The following is a 27,674-nucleotide window of genomic DNA, read 5'->3' as shown; positions in this document are numbered from 1 at the left end:
CACAAGAAGAAGGGTGTATAGGTGTGAAAATGTGGTAAAGCTGGGGTTGTTAAAACTGTGGGTGAGACATAGGAGAAACGTGTTCAGCTCCTAGACTGAACACGTTTAGACCAAATTACTGGAGACTGACAATCCCTGTGCTTCAGTCCTGGTGTTGGTGAGCCCTGGCATGCATACAAAGTCCTGTAACGTTAATAGCCGCCATGCTAAGTCTAAAGTTGCAGGAGAAGGGGCTTAATCTATCTAAGCCTCAATACATACTGTTTGTCCTGTGAAGTGAAGGTAATGCCACTTCCCTTTTTTCACTTTGTGTCTCCCTTCTCTATCTGATTGCGTACTCTTTGAGGTGGTGAGATTTCTTTCTACGCCTTTAAGTGATGCCTGGCACAGTGCTCTTGCTTGTGGCTTCTAGATGGTTTTGTAATGAAAGTCCGTAATAATAAACCCCATGGTTTGGTCTTGACAGAATCATTTCTGTGACATGACAGCGTATCGTTGCAGCTAAAGTTTTTGTCAAGATTTAGGTTAATACAAAGTAATGGCAGGACTGAGTAGCTTTCTGAGCAGCATGAGTAAATGGGGGGGGGGGGGAGATTTGAAGAAGCATGGTAACTTTCCACTATTTTTTAGGAATAAAAGCTGCTGCTTTAAGCCTCTAGAGCGGAGGATGTTGTAGGTGAATGTGGAAGGATATTTGCATAGACTTGTGTTAGGGGTGTTTGTTGAATCTGTGATCATCTAATGTCAGATTTTAGTGCTGCTGAATTCCTTTCTAGCAGTTTTTGGTATCAGTAGTAAACATGTGAGTTGTGTGAGTGAAGTATTTGACAGCCACTGTTTTACAAATGTGGAGCTTGTGCCCAAGGCTGGCTCTGTGTGCATTGTGATATTCTGTGTTGGGGCTGTGTTGGAGAAGCGGGTGTTATCCTTCAGTGCTGCTTAGAGAAGACTGACTGCCCCAAGTGCTCCTCTTAACCTAAACTTCATTTAAGGATACCTTAACATGCATGCATAGTGAGTGTAATATGACCTGTATGGGTGCTAGCTAATGGTTAACCCGCTCTGTTGAACCTGTGCTCCTCATACAAACTCTTATCAGTGTGGGATGAGCTGTCTTAGTTCTGCAGAGAGGCATCGCGCAGGTTGGAGGCTAATGCTTTATTAGGAGTAGAAGACAGCAGGAGGGCTTTCACTGCCGGCTCAAACAGAGAAGGGAAGGCAGGCATCATGTTGCTGGAGCTGCTATTTTCAAATAAAGACAGGAGGGAAAGAGGGTAGTGGGGTCTCTGAGTATGTCCTGAAGTTCATAGGGTGGCTGACCTCGACTCAGCTGTTACTTTGACTTTGTAAGTGACTGTTGTCTGAACAGGTGCTTGATGCAGTATAAAGCTGCTCAGGATAGCTGGCGTTACTTTGCTTTCAAGCTTTGAGAAAGGGGAGAGAAATAGGCAAGATCATGCTTTATGCAGGAGGTTACTGTGTGGAGATACTCTGTACGGTGAATGAAGGGGCAAGATAGTGCTGAAACTTTGAGCTTTCTGTGCAAGGCAAAAACCTGATAGACCAGGTGAGTCAAAACTGGATCTTGCTTATATGCTGGGGGCTTCGAAAACTGTGGAAATCACTTGTCATAGGCATGCGGGATAACAATTGTGTTTTCTGAACTCCTCAAAAGCAAAAATTTACATTTTGTATATGGAAGAGACCTCTCATGCAAGCATAGTTCTTACAGTGAGTAATAGCATTGCATGGGCAGCTTGATTTATCATCTTGGCTTATAAACGGTTTGAGTTAGTATCTTTAATGTGAACTGTTCTTAAACGGTTAGAAAAACGCTGGTTCTGGATGAGTGGGGTTTTTTTTCACAGTTATGGGCAGAATAAGTTGGTATTTCAGGTTTTTGATCATGGCTAGTTGGAGATATATTAAGTACGTCGGAAATTGTCTGTCTGTGATTATTTTTTCAGGCTAGCTTTCCTCCCTTGATGAATTAAGCGACCTGCCTCTGCAAACAAATGAGATTGTTAGCTTTGAATAAGGTAATGGATTTATAACTGTATAGTGTCTATTGCTCACAGTAAAAGCTTCTGTTCAGGACAGAAGTTGAGAATTTGATGCATTTAAGGTATTTTTATTGACCAGGTAAAAATTCTTTGTTAAAACATTGCTGGGCATTCAACTCCCTCTTCCTTTAGGCTATCCTTGCACTGGTGTAAGTACATTCAATTCATTTAATTTCCCTGTGACTTAGAGCAAAAAACATAGTGATGAGAGAATTAAAAGATAACTTTTATTTTTATGTTGTTTATTAACAGCGTACTTCATTTGGCTTTGATTGCACGAAAGCTTTGTCAATTAAGTTAATAGTGAACGTCACTTTCTGGTTAACATGTCGTGAAATCCTTTAGAGTACATAATAACTATTATAAGAATCTTTCCTTCATGAACTAAAATACATAGCCAGAAATATTTTCCTGTTTATTTTTTTAAAGTTACTGTCAAAGAACAAAACCTTGATTTGTAGCCCTTAAAATATGCTTTTCTTGACAGACTTACTCATGCCTGAGTATGGTCTGATATGATAACTGAACCGATTTATAATGAAGAATTAAATAAAAATGAAGATATTTTAAACAGATCAGTGAAATATTGACAGGTCTGTAACATGAATGGTTTGGGTTTGTGAATTCTCCAGTCACTTTTTTCATGGGCAGAAAAATCACACTTGGGCAATTTTTATGAATTATTCCATTAACTGGAGAAAGTTTAAGATTATAAATATTTTTTAAATTAATCTCAAATTAGGAATGTGGGATGAGAGGCTGGTTTTGGTCTCTGTTAAAAATGCGTTAGCTATTTTGCGGTGAAATTCCTTTTAAGTATAGCAAAGTTAAAAATATTTATCTCCTTAATACCTTTTTGGATTAGAGTAGTAAAGTCTCAAATGACTTTATGAATACACGTTTCAGAGTTGGGTTTTTTTGTTTTGTTTCGATAACATACATTTTGTGGAGACTTTATGAGTTCCAGTGCACCTTCCAAATATTGACAGTGCCGGGGCTGGATGGAAAGTTCAGACCAACTCTTGAACCTCCTCCTGTTGGTTCTACAGACTGTCTGGAGTCCAAAGGTTACGAACTGCTTGTAAACTATCTCCAGAATAAAAGCCTGTGTGCCAGGACATCAGTGCTGGTATTGTGTGCTCTATTCTTTTCCTAATTTGCAGTTTCTCCTCACCCTGCCCCCGTGGATTCACAATGGTGTGAATTGCTTCAGTCTGTTTAATTCAGAGAGGCTATGCTAATCACTGGCAACTGAAATCCTGTCCTGAGAGCCCCAGACTTTTTAGAGATGTTAATTTGCTTAGTACTACAAAAACGGGAGGGGAGGGGGGGCGGGGAAAGTAGTTCTAAACTGTCCACTCCTGAGGCACAGACATTCAGCAAGTTCTTTAAGTGAGTACGCAGCTTTTAATGGTACTGGTTTAAAAGAATTGCTTCTTTCAAAATTAAGCACCACATACACCATGAAGCAACCCATGTAATTTTGTTAGCAGGAAAGGGTCCCTCTGCAGCATTTTCCTCTTTTGGGTCTAGCAGCATAAAGATTAACATTTGCACTCGGAATAGTCTACAGGATTGACCCAGTGACTCCTGAATTCAGCAGAAGTCCTACTGTGAATCCGAATGTACGTTTGCTTTGCTTAGGTCTGCAAGATGTGCATAATCAAATCAAATGATTTTGTGCTAAATGAAATGAGACCATTTGTGTCCTTAAGCGTGAGGCACTAGCGGGCTGCTGGACCTACAGGTTTTCCAGAGTGGATGTGTTGCTCTGTGGGTGGGTACTTGGAGGAGAATCTTCAAGCTTGAGTTAGGTGCTGAGGCTCACTAGGAGAAGGTAGTGCTCAGGAGATGATTCCCCGGAGCCAGCAAGCGCAACCGGAAGCATTCCAAGTTCAATTCAACAGTATGATCTGTGCGTTTTTGCTAAGTGGAGGATGGGACATAGTCTAACCCCATTCTCCCCCAGTAAACTGAACTGCCTGTCTGTGCCTTGGATATCCTTTGAAGATCCAGGCTCTACTTCTCAGGCAGAAGTGCAAAATGGTAGATTTCCTCAACATTCTTAAAAAATTTGGTTCCAAATGAACGTTTTTGTTTAAAGCCCTTTTCCAAACAAATACCTTTGCTAGAGAGACAGGAAGCTTTCTACAGACAAACACTGTATATATTTTACTCCCAAATGTGATAAATTTACATCTGGTTTAGTTCATTAAGAAAACTTCAGCGGGGAAATGCAATTTCACGTCATTGTGTCAGCATAACAAATAATACTTATCTCCTGTGACTGGGTTGTTGGGTTTTTTTTCAGACATGAAAAATCTGGTAAATGGATCTAATTAGTGTAAAGATTAAAAAAGCCCACACATACTTTCGCCCTTCATCAGCATGTGGGTTTTTAGTTAGTAACAGGCTATATAGAATTAAAGTGATCAAAGATCCAATGAAGGCAGTTTCTGTGAGTCTTTAACTCTGAGTCAGTGTTCAGTGATCAGCTTAAGCTTGTTGCTTTATTCACCAGAAGTAACTTTTTTTTTTTTTAAGAGCTTTTACAACAAACTTAATATTACTTTATTTTTCATGTTATGGTGGCATATGGGTATACCCGAAATACCCTTCATTGCCAGTACGAAGATCATTGAGATAATTTATCTCAATGATAAATGATAAATCATTTTACAAGGCTTTGAATATTCTTAACTCTTAGTGAAATAATCCCAAATTTAGTGTGGTAACCATTTTCAAGAAATAGGCCCGCTGACTTGTAATCTGCAGGTCTGTTTTGTACAGCATGCAGTTTCCAAGTACTCGGTATCTCTTATGCTGCATAACCTGTATCGCAGGCATGGCTATCTAATCTCGTGGCAGGTGAGAAACTGTAATTTGTGTGGTGTCTTATCGAAATACAGAAAACTGATGGGGAAACAGTGGTGATTAATCCATATTTGGCCTGTACAGTCATAATTCTGTTTTAAAAAATTGGCAGCAAGGAATGAATGATCTCCAGAGCTGTTAAGATTGCAGGTTGTGTGGTGCAAAGGCAAGCTGCACGCATTGCCCCTCACACTCGCAGGGCCAAGCATCCCCCCTGCGCTCACCAAGATCTGTTTGTCCAGTGATGCAAGAGTTTGCTAATTAAACAGTTCACAGCGGTGTTTGGGGCAGAACCTGTGGACATTTAACCAATTGAACAATTTATTGCTGTAATTGAAGGGGTTAGCTGGTGTTTATTAACTAGCCTTCCTGTCACGTTTGAGTGGCCAGACTAACCCTTGGTCCCTGACTTGTTTTCAAGTGTCTCACCAGTGGTGTTGGCACTGCGGTTGTCACTCTTAAGACTGCTGCTTCAAGGCCAGAACTTTACTTATCCCCGTTTTGCAAATTCAGCAACATTATTGCACTTTTCTTTTTTTCCCCTTGCAGGAGCAAGTGTTTTATTACAAATTAAGTACTGTCCCTTTAGAGAAAAAAGGAGGTTTTATCTTAGACAAAAAATGAATTGGGATGATTAGGAAAATTAAGGAAACCAATTCTGGCTTAAAAATGGGTGTTAGGCTTTGTTATCTCAGCATAGCTCTAGTTTATTTTCTTTTTACAATCATGGTCGCCTCTGCTGTCTCCATCGTCATTAAAGCAGTTTGGGGCTAGGATAAAGGCATCATTGCAGTGGCATGCAGCAGGGCTTCCAGTCAAACTGCTGAGGCACACGCAGTTTGGGCCACAAATCTGTTCAAGTGAACAATGAGTCCTGATGGTGGTAACAGGCTGCTTCTCCCCCTTACCCATGAAAGCTTCTATAACTAGAACTAATTGGCTATTCTTAAAGTGCAATTAGCGGGGATATTAATCTAGGGCTGACAGGTGTGAAAATGTGTTTCATTGAGTCCATTCAAAAGACACCCTATCTGATCAACCATAGGAGGAGCCTGAAGCAACTGCAAGGCTTTAGTTTGTTGGAACTGAAAAGCCCACTTTTATTAATCGCATTTAAGTCAGATGACATTAACTCCCAACAGAAATGGATGGGAGGAAGTTCACTTAATACTAACCTAATACTTGATATCACTTCCATCATTGGGAAAGGAAAGCATGTTTCCGCCTTCATTTGGATACAGGAAGAAAAGGGAAGAATTTTAGGGTTTTTTTCTTAAATATTTTAATTAGGAAGATAGGTCTGACTTATTTTGCAGTAAGGATCATTCAGGACTGTCCCCCTCCAGGTCACTTCTAGTAGAGTTAGATAATCTCCATTTGTAATGTTTGATACTTTCATTATTTAGTTGTTCTTAATCCAAATAGGCACAGCACACAGCAGTGACTTTTAAAAGGTATTGCCAGCATTGGAATCAGCTGTGCAGGTATTAAATGATACTGATGTAACAATCTGTGATGAAGTTTCAGGACTTGTTTAAGGAACTTGGGCCAGACACATCACTACTAGTTCAGCTTCTTTACAGCAGGTATGAATGGGCACAGCCCAATGCACTTGCACTGATTTATCCATGTCCCAAGATCCTGAATTCAACAGACATATTGTATGATGCCGAAAGGGTTCTGGCTGAATCTGCAGGCAGCTGCTTGTGCTTCAGCTTGGAACTAGATAAGGAAATTTGTTTTTCCCTTTTTTAATTAAAAGGGGTATTCACAATGTAAGACTAAAAGACAAAGCCTACCCCAAAGATCTGATTCTATTTTACATAAAATACATGCATTATAAGAGTTGAGAAATTGCTTGAAGGTGGCCTTGATACTGCAGACAGTGTATTCATGGGCATGCACATGCATGTATACTGTTCAGTCAGCTAGAATTTTCTTCAGAGGTGGAAAAGTCTGGTTTGTTTAATTATGTACAGTCTGCTCTGACAAATGTATGCATAATGCTTTACTAGTTCATCCTTCTGGAAGTATCTGAATATCTAGACCACCTGATCAGAAGATCTCCTGCAAAAGATGAGTCTAGAAGAGGCCTCCCTCTGGAGGGAGCCCAGTCTCCTGATGAGGAAGGCAACTTCATAAAAAATCATTTTACTAATGAAAAAGGCCTGTCTTACCAAGGGTAGGATTTTTTGCCCCGCCGCTGTGACAGAAAAGCACCTCTCAGATGAAAGAACTTCTGACCCAAATGTGCTCAGGTCAGTTCTGTTTTTCTATGAAAATCTTCAGCTGAAAAGGCTCAAGAAATAGGTCCTTGCTATTTACCCCATGACATATTTATAGAGCCCACCCATATACTTTCCCAACCTCAGCAAAGGCACAAAGCAAGAAAGATCATGTTTGTGTTGCATAATAGTACAAGGTTCATCAGTATAGGCAGCGATTGAGGTAGCCTTAGAAACGATGTAAGTATGCCCCTGGCCTTAAATTTGTGTGCCTTTCTGAGCTGTAAGGCTTATTAACTTAGCTGCTAACATATCTGCATTACTGTCTTGATTCAGCAATGCCCCTCATGCCCCTACATTCTTCCAGGATGGATGCTTGAAGCTGGCTCTGTGGAGGATGCTGCATGGCATAGGTGTGCTCTTTTGTGTCTTTTCTGAGACAGGCTCTGCATGTTCTAACCTGTTGCCATCTGAATTGATCTTGATTCAACACAGATGACCTGCATAGGAAATGACACCCTTCTTCCAGAGCAATAGCAAGGTTTTTCATTTCTGTGGAACCCATTGCCCTTCCATCAAGACATCTGAATTTTCCAGGTGATTTGTAGGTTTAGTGTTCAATTCCTGATTTAAGAGGGCAAGGCAGTCTTGGTTACTGTAGACAGTGCAAAACATACAAGAGGAAGGAGGGTCTTGTGATTGAGACAAAGGTCTGCGATCCAGGACTCGTGGGTTCAGCTTCTGTCCCTACTGTCTGCTTTCAGTGAAAGCTTGGGGAAGTCATTTGATCTCTTCTTCTTACGCAAAAACTCTCTTTTTGTCTTTTCTATTGAGTTGAGAGATTCTTGTTGCAGGCTGTGTGTTTGTATGCCTTCCCCACCATCGTTGTCCACTAATGGAAGCTGGACAGCCTGCCTTCTCTTGTCTGGGGAGGAGGGTTCTAGAACGGAGAGCGTGATCCTATACCCAAATCTGCTACCAGGACACCTGCTTCCTTTTCCATTTCTCCCCCAGTTCTCTGCCCCCAAAACACCTCATTTTTCCCTCCATCCCTCCTGAACCACCCAGAAGTGGAGAGGAAGAGAAGGGCTAACTTTCCCCTTCACCACTGTGAAGCTCAAATGTATTACCAATGTCTTAACCAGACTAGGGAACAAGATTACTCAAATCGATGTCAGATTGTTTTGCAAGTTGCTGACTAAAATTATTGGAATTACCCAAAGCTAACTGATTTGTTAGAAAATCCTGCTGCTTCACCTCTTCACCCTTTTTATAGCCAAAAAAGGTGCACGGAGAAGATGTTTGTTCGTACTTGCCTAACCTCATATAGTTTGGACAGTTACTTTCTTCACACCTCAGTTATATTTTCATTCCTGTTCAGAGTTTTCATTAGCAAGTGATTTTGCGGCTACCCAGAGTGATGTTTAATAATTGCTGTTGCTGTCTTAGAAATCTAAACCGTGATAATGCAGTAAAACTTGCTTTTGCTTAGGAGATAGCTGAGCAGAAAAAAAAAACAGCTATTAAAATAATGGCTAAGTAGGCACTGATGTGGAATTTATTGATAGAAAGCTGCAGCTCTTCACTGCGCGGCTGGTGAGAAACAAGAGAATGAATAATAGCTACCAGTGTCCCAAGTTTGAAAAGTCAGAGGAAATGGCAGCAAGGAAAAGCAAATGAAGATGGATGAAACCCCAGGAGGGTGAAGGGAGACGTCCTCCATGCTGGACCGGGCCGGGTGGCTGACTCCTGGGTCACCTCAGCTGTTGCTTTTGGAGTGGTGTTTTGAAAGGGCGCTGTTTGGGAAGAGCGCTTCCTGGCTGCCACCGCTGCGCACCACTTGCAGATGCTGCCTCTGGGTCAGTGGGAGGTCACCGCCAGTTAACTCAACACCTCCAGCTAGGAGAAAGCTCTTGGGGATAAACGGCCTTACTATCACTCTCTAACCCACTCCGAGAGAACTCGCAGATGCTTAACTTACTCCTTTGCTTTGTCCCAAAGTATGTTTTCTTGGCATCATTAGCAGTGCCAGCTAACGCCTCTCCCCTTGCTCCGTAGTGCAGGTTCAGCATTGGATTTTCCAGCTTCGTGGTGGTTTTTTCTCCTGGCAGGTCCATCTTCCCATGCTGTGGCTAGGGCTGGGCTGCCCTCCAGTGCCTCACTGGCACTGAGTGAGACCTCAGGGTCTGCAGAAGCAGCAGCATCCCAGGCATGCCTGCGTGCCCCCAGAGCACAAATGGGTGCCCCCCGGACTTGCTCTCTGTGTCAAGGCATGCTTCAAGGTCCCCTGGGCCCTAAACCAAAGCCATTGTCACAGTACTTGCAGCTCTGTGGCTCAGTGCAAAAGGGAAAAGGCAGCTCTTACACTTCTGGATGTATTCTGAGTGTTGTCAGTGGTGGCATCAAGGGTGACATCAAGAGGAGGTAGACTGAATGTGAAGGTGGATGGAGTTTGCTTGTACAGTGTAAAGTCTGAGTATGTTCAGCAAACTGCATTGAGTCCTGTAGCTTTCCAGAAGTGGAACAGCTGCATTTAAATCTTTGTGTTTTGAAAAAGATTAAAGATGCAAATAAATGGCACAAGTAGTGCAGGAGCCCATTTCTTACATATACATAGAGGTACATGAGAAATCGGTGTATTTTACATTTCTCCCATGTTTTTGCTTATCACAGCAGAGAGCTCTGCTCACAGGCTTGTCTGGGTGCAGGCACTCCCCAGTCGTTACTTCCTTAGGTGTGAGAACTGGTGAGGCTTTCTTGAGTATCTGCACAGATTTGGGGCAAAAGTCTGGAGAAGGTAAAATGCTGAGGCAAGGGGATTGAACTCTACAAAACCTCTGCAGGTTGCAGACTGCTCTGTTCTTGTCCATAAAAGAATTTAGTAGGCATATATTTGATGTGTGGGGGTACATCAGTAGATGTGTAAAAATACGTGAGTCTGTTTTCAATAAAAGTCTTCCATGATCTAAACATCTTCCAGATAACATCTTAAAAATCTTAGGCTTCACGTTTTCTCAAACAGGCTTGTTCAGGGAAACGAAAGAGGGTGCTTGACAAGATTATGGTGTTGCTTCTATACATTTCCTTTATTCTTGTGGTAAAAGGAAATTACAATGAGTTGTTAAGTCAAAGCATGGTCTGTGGAGCTGAACCAAAAAACCTTTAAATGCACTAAAATTCCCCTTCTGATAAAAGGGAAAACTACACAGCAGAGAGACAGGATATCTTTAATTTAAATAGTGGGTTTAGGTATATTAATTTGAGTTCAAAGCATCTTTCAAAGGGTATGATGCCCACATTTTTAATTTTACCTAATACTGAGCATCTGGTGTGGACTGGTTTGTGGTACTGAGAGCAAAAGGAAATACATTAGTCATAGATGAAAGGAATGAGGGGGAATCACTGTCCTGACTAAAAATAGCCTTTTTTCCACCAGTTAATATCAGCTGGAGGTTTGATTAAATAGTAATTGTCTAGAAAAAGACAATAATTGAGTGTGACTGTTTCCTTTCAGGGGCCAGGCCCAGGTGGTGAAAGTTAAGTATTGTCCTTCAGATAAGGTCCTGAAAGCAGTTTTCCTGGATGTCCACTGAGCCCTTCTGCAGAATGTCCTTTCTGGGTGCTGAGCTGCAGACAGACAAAATCCAGGCCTTTTTGCAGGGCAGCAGCAGCGTTCGGGGATGCAGTGCCGGAGGATTTTATGGCTGCATTGCACATACAAGCTGGCTCACCTCTCTGGCTGGAACTCTAACCTAGAGGCGCAGAGATCACAAGAGACAAATGTCTTGAATTAAGAAATAGGGTTGACATCTGTAAAAGTCAGAGCACATCTAGTAGGCAACATGTGTAATGAGACTATAACGTTTTATCTAATAGGGAGATTGGAAAGCTCTCAAAAAAAAAGCACAGCTTTTTTTTCAGATCTGCATTTTCAAAACCCAAATACCCCAGATTAATGCAGTTCCCCCCCTCCCCCCTAATTTATTGATCTGATTCCCCATGTTTTCTTCCTAAAAATGTCTGTCTTTTTCAGTAGATTAGTGATGATACTGATAACAACTTTGCCTAGCTTTATTGAAGTCCATAGTGATGAAACACATGTTTCTGTGAGGTTAACAGTATTTTACTCTAGACTCCTATAAAGTCATGCTCTCTGACTGACCCTTTTATGCTTCATAACTTTAATGCTTATCAATTGTCTGGGACTTTGCATATTATGAATATCTAAGCATTATCTAATTAACCTTTGCAAGTGTCCAGTGAGCCAGAGAGCCATGAGATAGAGCCAGACAGGAAATGCTTTTTCTGCCCTGTGAAAGTTTCAAATTGCTACTTATTCTGGGTGGAACAGAGTCAAAACTTTGGGGAGTTTTTCATGGAGGAAAAGTGGAGGAGGAGAGAGCGTGAGAGACATACTGGTTTGCTGCAAAATAGCCAAAAGTTACAGAGTGCTCCCTGGGGAAGGGGAAAGCTATCATTTCAGTACTTTATCCCACTTGGTGAAGATCTGAGATTTTAGCCTGATGCGTCCACATGCTGAATTAGGACTCTGGCTGGGCCAGAGTCAGGCCAGCTCTGCTGGGTGGCAGTCACCATAGCCTTGTAGTGAGAGCAGCTCCCAGAACCTTTCCTGGCCATAGTTTGGACTGTCTTTTTTTATGCGGTGCAGGTAAGCGGCCTCACTGCAGGATGAGGCCGAGCTCTCATCCAGCCAGAAATATCACTCACTTAAAAAGTAGCACACATGTTCTGCCAGGAAGCTTGGGGTTTTTGGCCATTCAACATTTTCCAGGGGCAGCTGACCCCTTGGGCAGGTAAGGGTAGTTGCTTGAAAGCCGCAGCAGAAATTAGTACTCTATTCAGTTTGAGAATGCAGACCTCTTGATTCTGTGGTTTAAACCGCTAGACCACACTCTTTCTGAAATAGGTAGGAATATTTGCATTTTTATATAAGGAAGTTGAGACATGGAGACAGTACAAGGCATGCCAGAAGCCACGTAAAAAGCTCATGGCAGAACTAAGAACAGAACCCAGGTTTCCTGATACCAGCACCTGTGATTCAGCTACAGCACCCTGTGAGGTCAGGACAGGAAGGAGCAAAGAGATAAAAATTGAATTTCTTCTGAAAGTGAAGACTCTCCTTGCTTCAGTTAGTGTTTTGTATTGTATCCACAGCAACGATAAAGTCACATTCATTGCTGCATCCCTATAATCTAGTATTTCTTTTCTTTAATGGTTGGGTTTAACAAGGAATATTACTTTGGCACCTACCTCAGGAAACTGCTGGCCTTCTGCTTACCACAGATCAGTAGGCTAAAATGACAGACTGCCCACTGAGAATGTAATCCTGGTCTGCAGGGGGCACAGAGATTTCTTCACCTCTGGGAGGCAGAGTAATAGTGTAAAGTAACTAGAGCCTGAAACTCCTCATTTAGGAACAGCACAGCGTTCTGAAAATTAACATGAACTTAAAAGAGGGGGAGAGCAGTCTTTAGTTGATGAGGAGAGTGATGAGTTTGCTTGCGACAACTCTAAATATGTAGAAAATACATACAAAAATGTAAAGGTCATGTTAACCATGAGTTCATGAAAGCAAATAATTTGCTGCCTTTTTTCATTGCAAATATAGCGGAAAAGCAGTATAAATCTGTCCACATTTATCAATGTCTTTAATAGAAAAAAATGGGGTCAATAAGTCCTCTGAAAAGAGGCTAAAATGAAGGAAGATTGGGAGTTCATCGCTTCCATATTTTGAGCCTGCAACTTCCACAATCAAAGGCCTAGTAATCCTAATGGATTGACTTCCAAAATTCCTTGGATTTGTATTGCTGGACTTGTCTCTCTCCAGGGCTTAGCTGGATCCCTGCAGATAGATTTTCAGGTTTATATGCTGTAATTCCACTTAGTCCAGCTGTAAACTTGTGGTGGCTGAATTAATACATTATGGGGGGGGGGGGGGGGGGGGAAGGGAAAAAAATGGAGTATACCTACCCTAGCTTGTGTATCAAATCAAATCCTGAGGGTGAAACTGGGCATTTCAATTAGTTGCTTGTGTGGCCTGATTGAAGAACAGCCCACTGGCTAACAAAGCTTTGTCTGTAGTATCAGCTTGCTCCTCATCCACCAGGACAAATAGAGTGGTTGGTCATTAACGGGCTAGCCATCGGGTAGGGGTTTTGTTCTTAAATGGGGGCTTTGTCTTATCCCTGCTGTTTAAGCCCTCTCCAAGCACTCCTCACCTGTCATATCTGTCATACATTTAATTCATCACGCTCTCTGGTCAAAAGCTACACTGATAGTATCAAAAGAAGAGGAGGGAGCTTCTTATAACTTTAGCGATCAAAGGAGATTACCAAGCAAATAAGATTTTAATGAAGACGGCAGGTTTGGAAAGGAGAATTTACTGCATTGCGCATCGATAACACATAAAGGTTCGTTTTATCTGTATGATATTTGAGAGTGGAATCCCAAACTGTTACAGAAAGAAGGATGGATACATGTGTTGGTTCATGGTTTTAATAAAAAACACAGAGGGAGGAAATGCAGGGGGTGAGAAAGAGCTCTTTTACTTCACTTGCAAGGGTCATATTTTTAATCTGTAAATATGACAAGCATAACAGGCTGTGTTTAAGCACAAGTTTGTTGTAATGATAATACATCAAGCACTTTGCCACTGAACTGGTATTGTGAGGCCAGTGATCTCTGTTACTTGACCTAAGTTTCAAAATCAATCACAATACTGAAATAGGCTTGGCCTCGCTGTAACCACTGAAGAGACGGAGCAGGCAGTTCCCAGTGGCAGGCACAATCACCTGCATGTTCCTGTGATCGTACATAACATAGGCCAGAGATAACAGAAACACACCTTTTGTGTTGGTGGGGGTTTTCCAGCATGGCAGCCCTGTGCTGGGGGAGCAGGGAACATCAAACACCTTTGCTTACAGGTTTGCACAGAAACGCACACTATATCCAATGGTGCATTGTCATGGACTGTGAGCCAACATCTTAATGCACAATCATTTTCTATCAGACCTTTTTACAGAGGAAGTGCACATTTGGGGCTGTCAGTCCAGAACACTTACTCTGTTTTCTGATAAAGTGGAAACAACCAGTAGGGAATTATCTGTAGCTGTTCCTGCCGGTACTGGTGTGCAGTAGCCAAGTGTTGAATGCCCAGCCATTCAGAGATTCAGTTAGCAGCAAAGATGCTCTGTTGGAAACATAATGGTTATGGAGCAAATGAGTGCCATCATGGAGCATGTACAGGAGAGCCAGGTCATCAGGCCCAGTCAGCATGGGTTTATGGAAGGCACATCCTGCTTGACTGACTGATCTCCTTCTGCAGCAAGGTTGGCCTGCTTAGTGGATGAGGGGAGGCTGTGGATGTTGCCTACCTGGACTTAAGGAAAGCCTCTGACACCACTTCCCACAGCATTTTCCTGGTGAAACCGGCTGCTCATGCCTTGGATGGTGTAGTGTTCACTGGGTAAAAAACTGGCTGGATGGCTGGGCCCAAAGAGTGGAGGTGAGTGGAGTTAAATCCAGTTGGTGGCTGGACACAAGCAGTATTCCCCAGTGCTCAGTGCTGGAGCTAGTTCTGCTTAATGTCATTATCAATGATCTGCACAAGGGGATCAAGGGCAGCCTCAGTAAATTTACAGACAGCACTGAGTTGGGTGGAAGTGTTGATCTGGCTGAGAGTAGGAAGGCTCTGTAGAGGTATATGGGCATGCTGCATCAATTGGCTCAGGCCAACTGCTTAAGGTTCAACAAGGCAAAGCTCTGGGTCCTGCACTTGGGCCACAACAACACCATGCAATGCTCCAGGATTGGGAAAGAGCTGCTCAGCAGAAAAGGACCTGGCGGTGCTGGTCAACAGCCGGCTGAACAGGAGCCAGCTTGTGCCCAGGTGGCCAAGAAGGCCAACAGCATCCTGGCCTGTATCAGCAATAGTATGGCCAGCAGGGCCAGGGCAGTGATCATCCCTCTGTACTCAGCAGTGGTAAGGGCGCACCTCAAATATTGTGTTCAGTTCTGTGACCTGCACTACAAGAAAGACACTGAGGCCCTGGAGCAAGTCCAGAGAAGGGCAGTGGAGCTGGTGAAGGGTCTGGAGCACAAGTCCTTAGAGGAACGGCTGAGGGACCTGGGCGTGTTTAGTCTGGACAGAAGGAGGCTTAGGTGGGACCTTACTGCTCTCTGCAGCCATCTGAAATGAGAATGGAGTGAGGATGATGTGGGAAAGGAAATGGCCTCAAGTTGCACCAGGGGAGGTGCAAATTGGATATTAGAAAAATTTCTTTACTAAAAGGGTTGTCAAGCACTGGAAGAGGCTGCCCAGGGCAGTGGTGGAGTGACCATCCATGGAGCGATTTAAAAGACATGTAGATGTGGTGCTTAGAGACATCATTTAGTGCTGGACTTGGCAGTGTCAGGTTAACAGCTGGGCTCTATGAGCTTACAGATCTCTTCCAACCTAAACAATTCTGTGATTCTATAAAGCAGTGCTTCAGCCACCGGCTGGCATCCGTGCAGTGTATAGAACCAAACCTGCTCTGTTAGCAGCAGAACTAGGCAGCTTTATTTTTGCTGGTTTTTCTTGTGATGAAAGCCTCTGTGATTGCCGAAGCCTTTGATAAAAGAAGGGGTACTTGTATTATTAGCACAGATGTTAACATGTTTACTTAAAAGGCAGGGGGAAGTGGCTGCCTAGCCTTCTTAAAATTGAATTAAAAATGTGGGGTCCAGGAAGGAGCTCGCAAAACCATGTCAGAGCTTGTCAGCCTTTACAGGTTTGGGTGGAAAACTCCAGTTCTCACTTTCCGCTGAGTAATACTGAGAGCTCATTATTGGTGTGGTTTTCAACCTGGCTATAAATTATGAATGATTTATTTAATAAGTGATAAACTATGGGCCTGCCCTTCAGCTGTGAGGAGATGCCTACAGCTGAGCTTTTTTACATTCAGCAAGGAGGTGGTCCTCAGCACCCTTCACACATTGGAGTTATATCTCGTATTTTCAGTTGAGGGCCAGTATCCATCCCTTCAGTTGCTTTTCTACAGCCCCCAGGATCTCCTTATATGCAATGCAAAATGAACTAGTTTTACTGAAAGAGAGATGAAAAGTCACGCTCTGTCATCTGGTGACATGAATGAAGCTGAACCAAAGTCAGACACAAATTCATTTGCAAGTGAAGACAGGATAAAGGTACAGCCAGCACCAGTTCAGAAACTCTGCTTGAACCTTGCTTTGAGTAAGTATGTCAACAAATGGCTTCTAAACTGGTTTGCTTTAATCAATAGCGATAAAACCCATGTGTGAATAGGGCCTATATTTATCTGATACTGTGATTAGACAGTACGGCACAGGCAGCTACAGCAGGGCTTGCAGCAGTTCGTTGGGTGGGTGTTAGCGGCACTGGGAGTTGTTCTGCAAAACTGTCCTGTAAATGGTTTGCCATGTGTACCAGACACAAACATTTGTATTTACTGTTGGTTTAAGGACCTCCATGCTTTTTATTCAGCTGGGAACTGGTTGGTTTTAATCTTTTTTTCTTTTCCCCTCTGTAAGTGAAGAGGGGCAGAGGCTAATTTAAAATACTGTCTTTCCCTTTGCAAATTAATAACTCTGGGAAGGTGCATGGGTTACTTGAGGTATGGACCAACGATCTTGACTAATGTGTTCTGGTTATAGATCTTAAGAGGTATTTGCAGGACCAAAGTACTTATGTAAAGAAGTGGGTTTTTTAAATTACATAAGTCCACCTGACAGCATATGAAAGTCAAATGACAGAGCAATTCATGGGTTATTGTTACAAAACTAACCTTTCAAATGAACTCCTAAAGTACACTGTGGTTGGGGTTTCGCTTAAGGAATTTGCTTTTAAGCCACTTTCTCCAAGTTAAAGCTCTCTGCAGAAAAAAGATTCAAAACCTTTTTTTAATTAGGAAAAGAGAGAAAGAAAAATAGCATGCCTTTTCTGTGCTAAAGCAAATGCTTTTGAAACATATTACCCCATACCTGAGTGGAATGAAAAAAAACCCCTTACTTTCAGTAACTGGGCATCAGTTTTCTTCGACAGAACAAAAGCCACCATGCCAACACTTAGAAATGCAACACATCAACTGCTCTTATAGCTCATACTTTATTCTCTGCATCAAAGCTCTGGTGGGGGGGAGAAAAAACAGAGAGTGAGAGAGCGAAAAAGTCAAGCTCTTCAGAGCCTCTAATGACGCGTGCCAAACACGTGGAAGGTAAATCCCCTAATTCAGTCTATTCTTTCAGCATTCCCTGGCGGACGGCCAAGCTAAATATTTCTGCCGGATAAAAAATGCACCCTCGTACGCGGCACTTTCTTAACAGGATGGTTCTCCGGCTTTAGCGGAGGGGGCTTCTCTGGGGGAAAGCCAACATGTGTGTTCTCTTATCTATTTATTTATTTTATTAAAAAGGGGCTTTATGGGCTGTGATTGGATTAACTTAGTGAACCCTGGGGGAAGAGGAAAAACAAATTGGGAAGCTGGTTTAGCACCCCCACCTTTTTGTCATCTTCTTTTGGGATTTCCTGGCTAGCTGCCACCTTGAGCCTGTTGAATGTTCTTTAGATCAATCAATTAAAACGGCTTTAATATTTGGGTGATTGGAACGCAACATATGGGCTGCTGGTGCGGATGTCATGTGGTGCGTGGAGTTAATTGAAATGATTAATAGAGGTGTTAGTTTCTTCAAGACTAATTGAAGAAAGAATATAATTGGAAGCATGGACTAACCATTATTGTTGACTTTTTTAAACATATTGTCTCCCTTAAACACTTTTACATGTTTATAAGCATGCAGATGGATTTTGTTTAGATTTCCTCAATGCGGTAATTTGCAAAATCACATCTACTGTACAAAAGTCAAATCTATTTTTGTGTAAATTGATCTGAACAAATATGTGCATGTGTCTTGTCTTTTTCAGTAACCAGTACGTACACTAGATTTCTGGTGCCTGTTTGTCTTTAGAACCTCGCTAGACTTAAGCCAGTTTACCCAGCCTCACTGTTATCTCTGGGGTTATAGCATCCATCCTCAGAAATTGATCATAAGCCTCCGAAGGGCACTCTTCTCTCTGCACAGTGGGTTGTGATAATTTACGCTCTTCTGCTGTCCAAGCATACTGCAAATGTGCCAGGTATTTCAGGGAAATAGCATCTCACCTTGTCAGGTTGACCGTATTTCAAAGGGATCCAGCCTGGCTTTGACAGTCCAAAAGAAATGAGAAATGAGAGAAATGCAAAGGATTTAACTAAGATCAGATCTTTTGGCCTCTCTGCCTTCTTTAAGAATAATACATATTTTTTCAGTAATGTTAGTTTGTGAATTTTTAGCACAATTGTTAAGCTATTGCAAAATACAAAATGAAAAGCCAGGAACTGGCTACATCTGACAGCAAGGAGAGGGTACAAAGGATCTGTCTCTGAAAGCCATCCCACTGCACAGGGTAGCTCTCAGGTTAGAAATGGGGAAACTGAAAAACAGTATCTCATCTGTAGTCAGCGAGCACGGGCTGAGCGTCTGAGCGCTGCGCAAGGAAGAGCAGCGTCGCGTCCTGCGTGCTGTGTGCTGTGGTTACAAGTGCCATAGCAAACTTTCAGCTGGGGATTTCTTTAGACTGAAGATCATGGTTTAAATAACTTGTGAATCTGCTAGAGGGCAGGTGGTTACCTTTGGAAGAAGGGAATCAGGTAAGATGATAATGGGATGTTGATCCAAAAGGTAAGTCAGTTTGGATTTAGGACAGATAAAGGTACATTTTGGAGTGCAGTATTTTCACAGCAGCCTTCTTTTTTGCCTGCTTTTGGTAATAGAGGAAAAACTTGTGCATAATTTTAATGCTGGTGAAGAAACTGTCTTTCTGGAAAGGACACGCAGATTTTCGTAATTGTTTTCCTTTGCACGTGTGGTGCAGCTTATGTATTTGAACATTTTTTTCAGTAGTCAGAAAGTTTATTCTGCAGCCCAGAATAAACTGGACAGACAAGTGATAGATAAGTTTAGAGGGGGTTTGTTGTTGGCTTAGAAGAAAAGCGTGTAGGATGGTTTTAATATTTTAGAGCCTTCCCACACAGATTTCCAGTGATGCTTTGAAGGCAACTGTGCGTCTGCAAAGACTTTGAGCCTCCCTGGAAGATGTGGCCTGTCTTGTGTACAGATCTGAGTGAAGCGTTTGTAGAAAGGAAGTGGCTGTCCTATACTGGGGGCTGAGAGGAAGGGAAGGCATTAGGTCTGATTGCAAGCTTCCCTTACTCCCTGTTGCCTGATTTGTGTGCAAATAGTGCTAATAATTGTAGATGAGGGGTATCCTAGGACAGACTGGTGCAAATTAGTGCTTTTTATTATTGTTATCATTTGGTGATGAGATTAGTCACTGAAGGATCTGGTTTTACTACAGCAAACTACTGTAATTAGGTAGTCCCTTGTAAGCCTTAACAGTGATGAGAAATAGTAGCATCAGCATTTTTGTTGTCTCCATTGCCCTCTAGGATTTAATATATGAAAAGGAGCACTTTATGTAAACTCGTTGGAACAGGAGCATCCTCGTGGTCTTTATCAAACCTCGCTATGTTGTATAATTAGTACGGTTCTAGTGGATTGGCCTGGGACACTGGAAGAGAAATAGCAGGTCAAGGAAATAGGGTTTAAACCTAGGCACATGCTTTGTATACCATTTGTGTGTGATAGATTCTCATTCCTATACAAAGGAGAATGTCCAAAAGCATCTCCGTAAAATTAATCTCAGGAAACTGATCTCTTGTATAAGCAGGGCTGGTAGCATCGCCTGTTGCTAAGACGGACCATTTATATTAGGAGATCCCACTTTTAGGTGCTCATAAATCTACCAAATCCTAAATGGGGGGCTCGGTTGTTTCTTACATTGACTTTCCTCAGGCTGTGTTTTCCCCCAAAATCTATTCTGCCATAAATGTCATAAATCGTGTTGCTGACATTAAGAGTGTGATTACTTTTCTTTTGAAAAGTAATCCCCATGATGACAGCCCTCATTTTTTGGAGCAGAAGTTCGAATGACTGGTTCAGTGGCTCAGGAAAGACAGCATATGTGGCAGGGGAGGGTGGTGGCCATTGTTGTCAGGGATGCTCAAATACCAGCCCTCTGCCAGGAGCACTTCCAGGTTCCTGGATCTGCCCATGTGCTCCACTTGCATCAGGTCTTTGTCAGAGCAAGACCTGAACACACACCAGTCCTGTCCCCACCTCTGTCTCCCACGCCCAGGAGAATTGCTTTAGAACTAGAAGCCAGCCTAGGTGACTGACAGAGCAGCCCCTCCAGGAGCTATAGGAGAGCATCATGGCTTGCTTCAATGAGTGGGTCTAGAACTGAGCACCTGAGTGGAGAGCAGAAGAGTGCATGTTCAGTGTATGCTTACTGCAAGCCATTCTGAGACCAGAGAATGAGAAGGAGATGTTTTTAAAAGCCTATGGACAAGAGCTGAACCTGGAGGGGATTACGAAGGAGGAGAGACTGTGCCTGGAGATCAGCAGTGTCAGAGAGGAGGGAAACTGAGAGTAAGGTTGGTACAAGACTGAGTGGTTTATGTTTATGGGTTATTGTAGACGAAGACAAGCAAGCTTGGTGTTAAAAGCGGGTGGGATGTAAGCCAGCTCTGATCCAAAAGCTGCCTGTCTGCATTAGCATGGTGCTAAGCCCAAGCTAATATATCCGGCTTCTCACCAGGGCTTATTAGCTTGGGCTCAGTGCCATACTAACATAGTCACAGGACTTCCAGTTGGCTTGACACCATGTCTGCTCAACGTGTGAACTGAGCTCACTGTTAATGTTCCTGTAGAGGACCAGGAGATGCCTGGAGACTTGGCTACACCGTGCTGTTGTCCAGGCTGTGGAGGCCAGGACTGCCAGTCAGCAGGAAGGGGAACATGGGGATGGAGAGCATACCATGTTTGTGTCCATCAGGAGGGGAAAGAAGTGTAGTGCAGATGAGGAACGAGGAGGGACTGGAACTGGCTTGGTGAGAAGACCTGGCATACAGCTGTGTGGGAGTGGCAAATGGGAGTGACTGGAAAGGGAAACTACAAGAGGGGTCAGGGAGAACAAGGTGAGGACTTGCTGGGCAAGGAAGCCAATCAGAAGTCTGACATGAGGCCTGGAAGATGGGTGGAGACAGGAAGAGGGGAGAGGAGGAACAAACTCCACACCAAACCTGGCATAAAGCCGGGATGTCTGAAAGCAGCCATTCCTCTGCTTCCAGCACATCAGCCGGGGAAACCACCAGCAGAAGTGTCTGATCCCTTCCAGTGCTTGTGCTGACCTTCCCAAAACCAACCATGTAGCTGTTCTGAGCCAGGTCTGCTAGCTTCCCCGCAGAGGCCTGCCTGTGGCAGATCAGTATATCCCAGCTCCGCTGGTGATCCATGTGGGCACTGGTGTGATGACAGGTCATGGGATCTCTGCTGTTTCTATTTGCAGTTTCAAAAATCAGCACAAAAACTGTGGAAGAACATTACTAAAATTGCAAATTCAAGTTCTCCAGAGTTTAGTTGTTTGTCTAACCCCAATTTGATCCTCTTATGCATTATGATACAGTCTTTAACTACTCATTTAATTACTGTTTTTTCTACTGGTTATTTGCCTCATTCAAGCATCAGAGGAGCTTGCTAGGGGAGGTGAATTAGGGTGGTGTAATGAAATGTTCTCTTTAGACACCTCTTCCCCCTATCTCATTCACTGCAGCATCAGGAAGTAAATCAGCCATGGCAGGAAGAAGCGTTCCTCTTCTCAAGGCAGGTGAGCTCTGCTCTGAGGAAACAGGTATTACTTCTGCCTGTGATTCTGAGTTAAGAGTCATGCAGTTCACCTCAGCAAAGCTTTTTGCAGATGCTCATTGATTTTAACATCTTCCTGGGTGCCTGGTCTGAAACCCTGCAAAAATACAGAGCCATCACACATGCTGAGAAGAGAAATGCTTTGAACATAGAAAGTAATGCGCCATGTTTGGTAAGTAGGCTGCTCTACATCCCCAAATTAATGTATGCTTTTGATGTTAGTGTCATTGTGCTTCCATACCCCTTCTGCAGAGCAACAATAGCAATAATACCTTCATCAGCATATGGGGGAGGTATTGTGAAAATCAGATTAGTTGTTATTTGATATTTGGGAGGCACTCAACTGTTGCTGTTGTGACGAGCAAAGTGGAAAACAAGACAAAATTAGTTTGTCTTCCATTTGAACAGACTGTGTAAGAGTCTGGCACTGGGTCTTTCATGGAGAAAGAAGAGAGAAAAAAACCACAGAAAAAAATGACTTTATTAGTCAGCACTCTTCTTTCTAAGTACCGAATGAGGAAGTGATCTGGTGGACAAAAAGATGGTGCATCAGATGCCAGTAGTGCAGAACTGAGTTTCTCCATGCAGTCCTACACCTGGCATCTCCCACCGTTTGGAAGAGCACCTGATTTTGCACCATAATAGTCTCAGTTTACTGTCATTTTGGAGTGTTTGTCTCACTTCAGAGCAGGGCTTTTTACGTGAGGCTGTTGTCTTGCCGGTCTGATGGTTCGCTGTAGGTTTTTACAGAACTTTGACTCAGCTTCAGGGAAGGAGGAATGAAGAAGCAGAAAAGTGAACTTCTGGAAGCCAAAACCCTCCTTTCCCTGCGTTTGAGCAATCTGCACTCTTATGAAACCTTTTGAAATCTCATTTGTTGCTTACTTTCTGACCCCCAAAATTATTCTTGTGCAAATGTTGACACCCAGCAGAGATGAAATCATTGACTTAGGAAAACACATCTGGCTTATCAGAAACTGCAGGGTTCCAACAATACACCAGCAACCCCAGCCTTCCTTTTTTTTTTTGATTGTTTGTGGTTAGCTGGCAGATGGTATTATGAATCAGGTTATACGTATCTCGGGGAGCAGTGTATTTTTTCAGTTCATATGAACTCAAATCTGTGTCACATACCGAACTGGTTTTATTTTCTTGTCTTCTGCCCATGAATTTTCTGTGTGCTTATGATTTTGATACATTTACTCAATTTATGTTGACAGTTTTAATTACACAGTGCCAGAGCGCAGAAGCAGAACAAGATTTAGATAATGTTTTCCAACTGAATTACAACTGTGTGTGAATCTTCTGTGTAGGTTGGACCCATAGCTCACTGAAATGAAAGCACAACCGAGTTTCTCCGCTGACCACCTGAAATCAGTTAGTCCTCAAAAGGTTGGGGTTTTGATGATTCTGCCGCCGAATTTCTTTGATTTGATTGCCGAAGGAAGTGATCTGAAAGTGGATGGACAAGCTATCGCAAAAAATGCTGAGGTTTTGATCTCCTATATCATGCCTTTAGACACCAGGTGGGGCAAAAGGAAACACTACAGTCTATTTATTTGTGGATGTCTGTAAAGCCAGAAGATGCATTAAAACTTGATTTTATGCCTTGGATTTTAGGGTCACAGAGTAATTCCAAACCCAAACCCGGGTTTCTGTGGTGTTTGTTGTGCATAAGAGGAGGCAGCTGCCATCTAGTAGACTAGCAAAAAACCCCAGAACAGTCTCCTTGGTCCATCGATTTTGAGTTCTGCTGTTCAGACCTGAGATTTGGGGTTTGTGCATTAAATTAAAGGTGTGGCTGAATGTTCATTATCCCTATGATAAAAGCAGTAAAAATAGGTGCAAAATGGCCCTTGTGCAATGTTGTAATTTACCTTTACTTTAAACCGGCTTACACATCTTAATACATTATGACAATCAGAATTATCAGGCCACCAGGCAGAGAGCAGTTTGTTTTGTTAATTGCTCTTGTTAAGCCTAATTACAGAACGGGGTGGAGTGGATGCGAGGGGAGGGAGGAATCTGCTAGCGAGAGGAAATTCTAAAATCCTCGGAGCGGTTGCAGGCAGTGTGTGTTGGGGAGCGAGAGCGCGGGTGTGGTGTGCGTGCACGGGTACGCGAGTGCGCGTGAGTGGCAGGCTTTCCATATGGACTAAACTCCTGAGATGCCTGAGCTGGAGGTGGGGAACCTGTGCGGTGTGGACACATGAAGGTACAGCTGAACAAAGAACTGTGCTGTGTTTTGCTTTATGAATTACCTCTTTTGGGGGCAGGGGGCATGATGCAGGTTACTTAGCTATTAACTTTTGAGTTTCATGTTAGAGCGAGTGTTAGAATGGTTTGCTGACGTGGTGTGCTGTCTTTTTGATATTATGGGTTGCCTGCACAAGGTGTGTGCTCGTAGCTGTGGGTTGGTATCCTAAATCCCTTTGAACTGTTTTCCTTCTTCCCGGTTATTGCAGCAGAGATGGATGTGCTGTCCACAAACTGTGCTATTTATTTTGACTTTCCAATGGAAAGCATGCATCCAAAAAGCCCTTCTGTGCTGCATTATTCCAGTTTGTTTGTGTGCCCCACATTACGCTGCTGGCGACTCACTGTGCCTGACCTGCATTGTCAGCCCCTCCGTTGCCTCGGGATCCTCCAGGACAGAAGTTTCTGATAAGGCAGTTTTGAGCAAGGCAGGCACAAAGTAAATGATTCTATAACAAATCTGTGCTCTTCTCCGGGGTATGTTACCTGACTGGTTTGCTGCCAAGGTGGTTTTATTGTTTTGGCTATTGGGTGGAGGGAGGAGACTAGAACAGCAGAGGAGTCACGCTTTTGTTTTGCTTAATTATAATGTATGCTTTTAATAAAACCTTTTAGTGCCACGAATTAAATGGCATTGCAATCCTGCACAAGAAGAAAAATGCTACTACTGTTGTAGCTGACAGCTGAGTGGTTAGGTGGCCAGCGTGGGTCTGAGGCTCAGAAGCCTTTTCTTTCCTGGCTGGAGATAGTGCTGGGTAAAATGTGTTTACTTTTTCCTTAGTATTTATACTAGTTAATGTGTCGCACTAGATAAATCTACTTCCTGAGTCCATCTTTCAGCTTGCTCTCTTCCCTTCCAATTGACAAATGGTTTGAGTTTGACACCGTTTTATCAGTTGAGCCCCTGCTGGGTGCTGCATGCCTGCTTGTTTCTGCTTTATTGTGAAAAGTGAGTTATCTGCAATATTTTGTTACCATCTAACTAGCAGTTGGCAGGCTTTCCTGTATGAACTGATTTAGATTTCAGCAAGGGGAGGCTGTTGTCTTTCTCTGCGAAGCCCCGTTGCTGCTCTCCAGGAAAACAAAAGATCCCAGAGCTTTCTGCACTGCAATCTGCTGCTGTCCCACTTTCAAGGAGGTGTTTTGTTTGTTGCAGCAGCTTCCTATCTTAAAATGATAAATTGAGCGGACGTGTGTGCTGTTTTAAACCTCTGTCTCCAGGGCTTTGTGTTCACTCAGGATAAAATACATTATTCTGTGGTAGGCTCTGGTGTGATTTAAACTTGGTTTAAAGATTACAAAGCAAAAGGGAAAGCATCAACATCTTCAGCAGTGGTGGTTTGATGAGGAATAGCTGTCAGGAGAGGAACTCTACTGACTTAACCTCAAGTGGGTTGCAAATGCATTAGGGATTCATTAATATTAATAGTAGAATAGACATTTCCTGCATTCGTTTGACATCTTCCACACTCTTCCCCCCCCCCCCCTTTTTTTTTTTTTTTTGAAGAGCAACTTGGAGTTCATTTTTAATAGTTATTCAAGTTAATACAAGGGTGATAAGCTAAAGATAAACAGAAGGAGACCTCTGAGTGTGCGGGGTTGGTCTCTAGGAGTCCTGGAATTTGGTGTTGTGGTTTGGAGAAAGATTGTGGTAAACTCTTGGGTGAGCCTTTCAGGGCAGTTTGCAAAATGGGTCCACTAGGTACAAGTGTAACCAGAAGAAACTGTTGTCAGAAGAAATTGTTCTGTGAGGGTGATAGAAAGGTCACTATCAAAATGGCATGTAAGGTTAATAACTAGATTTCTAAGGTGGACACAGTAGTAGCTGGTTCATGAGTTCAGGGGTGAAAAAAGAAAATCCATACTATTCTTCAGACTCCAAATGTTTTGATAGGTTGGCTGAACAGTGCAGTTTGAAAAATGAATAGATCCCAGGTAATTTTTGCTGAGTTTCCATCTTTGAAGTTGTGTGATGCATGTTTTCGTGCTTCTGCTCTGTCACTAGCAGGCTTCCAAGCTTTCTTCAAAACAAAATAGGAGAGCAAATCTGAGAAAAACACCAAATACCTTTCAGATGTAAAACGAACCCAAGAATATGTTCAGCACCAGGAGAGAACACGTAATTGTGATGATCGTTTTTCAGCATCCTGCACAGCACATCACAGTTTCACCCACAGAGCCCTTCAACTAGGAGAGCTCATGGTAGTAAAGTGAGGCAGGGGCTTGCTTTTTATAGAAAACACAGCTGAGAGTCCCAGTCCGTAAAATGTCAAAAGAAGAAAAGATAAGCCCGCACAAAGCACCTCGTCTGGCAAGACTAGTGATGCAGCAGCTACAAATGCAGAAGTGCACATGAGTTTGGCAGCTCTTACTGATAGGGCAATTTGAATTGTCGGTGTGCGTCTGCTCTACTTGTTGAGCCTAATGAAAAGTACAGTTTAATCACTGGTGTGCCAAATTGACCATGATTAGCTGTTATTGCAGATTAGTGCATTGTCTGGGGCTCCAGAATTATTGATCTGGGTGCTGTGCTCTGGTGTTTTCTGTGCCCTTTATCGTAACCTCTCCTTAATGCTTAGGGGAGGGAAGCAGGAAAGGAGAGTAGGAGGAAAGAAGTCCAGATGGGAAGAAAACAGGTCCTGAAAAGACCACATAGGAACTAGGTCAGGTACTCTGGAGATTAAAGAAGCATGCTTCATCCCTGGACGCAGGAGGCAGGGACAAGTAGCATACAATTACGAGGAATTAGAACGGCAACAAGTAGTGCAGATTTATCAGCTTTAATTGTCTATTGTCAGGACAGAGCCCTTCTTGTAGATCAGGCGCTGCCAATGCTTTAATACCTCTAATGGACTCTCTATTGTGGGATTATCTCTTCTAAGGACAATGTCTTTCTTAAAACTAGTTGTTTTGGGAGAGGGAGGAAAAATAGAAAGAAAGAAAAAGGTAGCAGCAGCCCTTGGGGTTCCCCCCCCCCCCCTTTCTGGTTTGTCACATTCTGCAGGAAGTAGCTGAGAGCCCAGTGTTGCTCTTCTGTCAGCAGCACTATTCCTTCAGGGGAACTGATAGATACCTATTGAACATTAACCCCCTTTGCTCCACCTTCCCCAACAAGCTCCTTCAGAAACAATAGCTGGTTGATAAAGAGCAGATAAGCAAGGACACCCAGCTTAAGAATCTCTCTGCTATCTTTATTTTAAAAGCTTTCCTGGGTTTTGCAAAGTAAACATTACAACATTTAAAGAAGGATAAGGTGTCAACTATTTAATGAGAAGTTGTGTTTAATAGCAGAGGAATTCTTCCCTCCCCCAGCCAACACACAGGTATGAAAAGACTGTTATTTCACCACCCTGGGGTAGGAAAGGTGGAGAAATGATGACTGTACTCTTAGAAGCTTAAAAAGTGGTACTTCAGC

At 42.9% G+C, this 27,674-nt stretch overlaps 1 protein-coding gene across 4 annotated transcripts in view; it reads left to right on the top strand.

Moving 5' to 3' along the window:
* Positions 1–27,674, top strand: part of PRDM1 (PR/SET domain 1) — a 101,948-nt gene that overhangs the window by 44,195 nt on the left and 30,079 nt on the right. The window contains exon 1 of one of the 4 annotated variants that reach the window (XM_065681136.1): positions 24,157–24,186. The exons of 2 other annotated variants lie outside the window; for them this stretch is intronic. In XM_065681136.1, coding sequence (XP_065537208.1) covers positions 24,172–24,186 — 15 coding nt within the window. In that variant the 5' untranslated portion in view covers positions 24,157–24,171. Of the gene's footprint in view, positions 1–24,156; positions 24,219–27,674 lie in introns of those variants that run through there. One more of the 4 variants, XM_065681137.1, reaches the window with a different exon arrangement.

This window comes from Lathamus discolor, chromosome 5, assembly GCF_037157495.1.
Source record: "Lathamus discolor isolate bLatDis1 chromosome 5, bLatDis1.hap1, whole genome shotgun sequence".
Lineage (NCBI taxonomy): Eukaryota > Metazoa > Chordata > Aves > Psittaciformes > Psittacidae > Lathamus > Lathamus discolor.
Note: the sequence above shows the minus strand (reverse complement) of the source record. Positions and strands in the feature narration are given on the sequence as shown.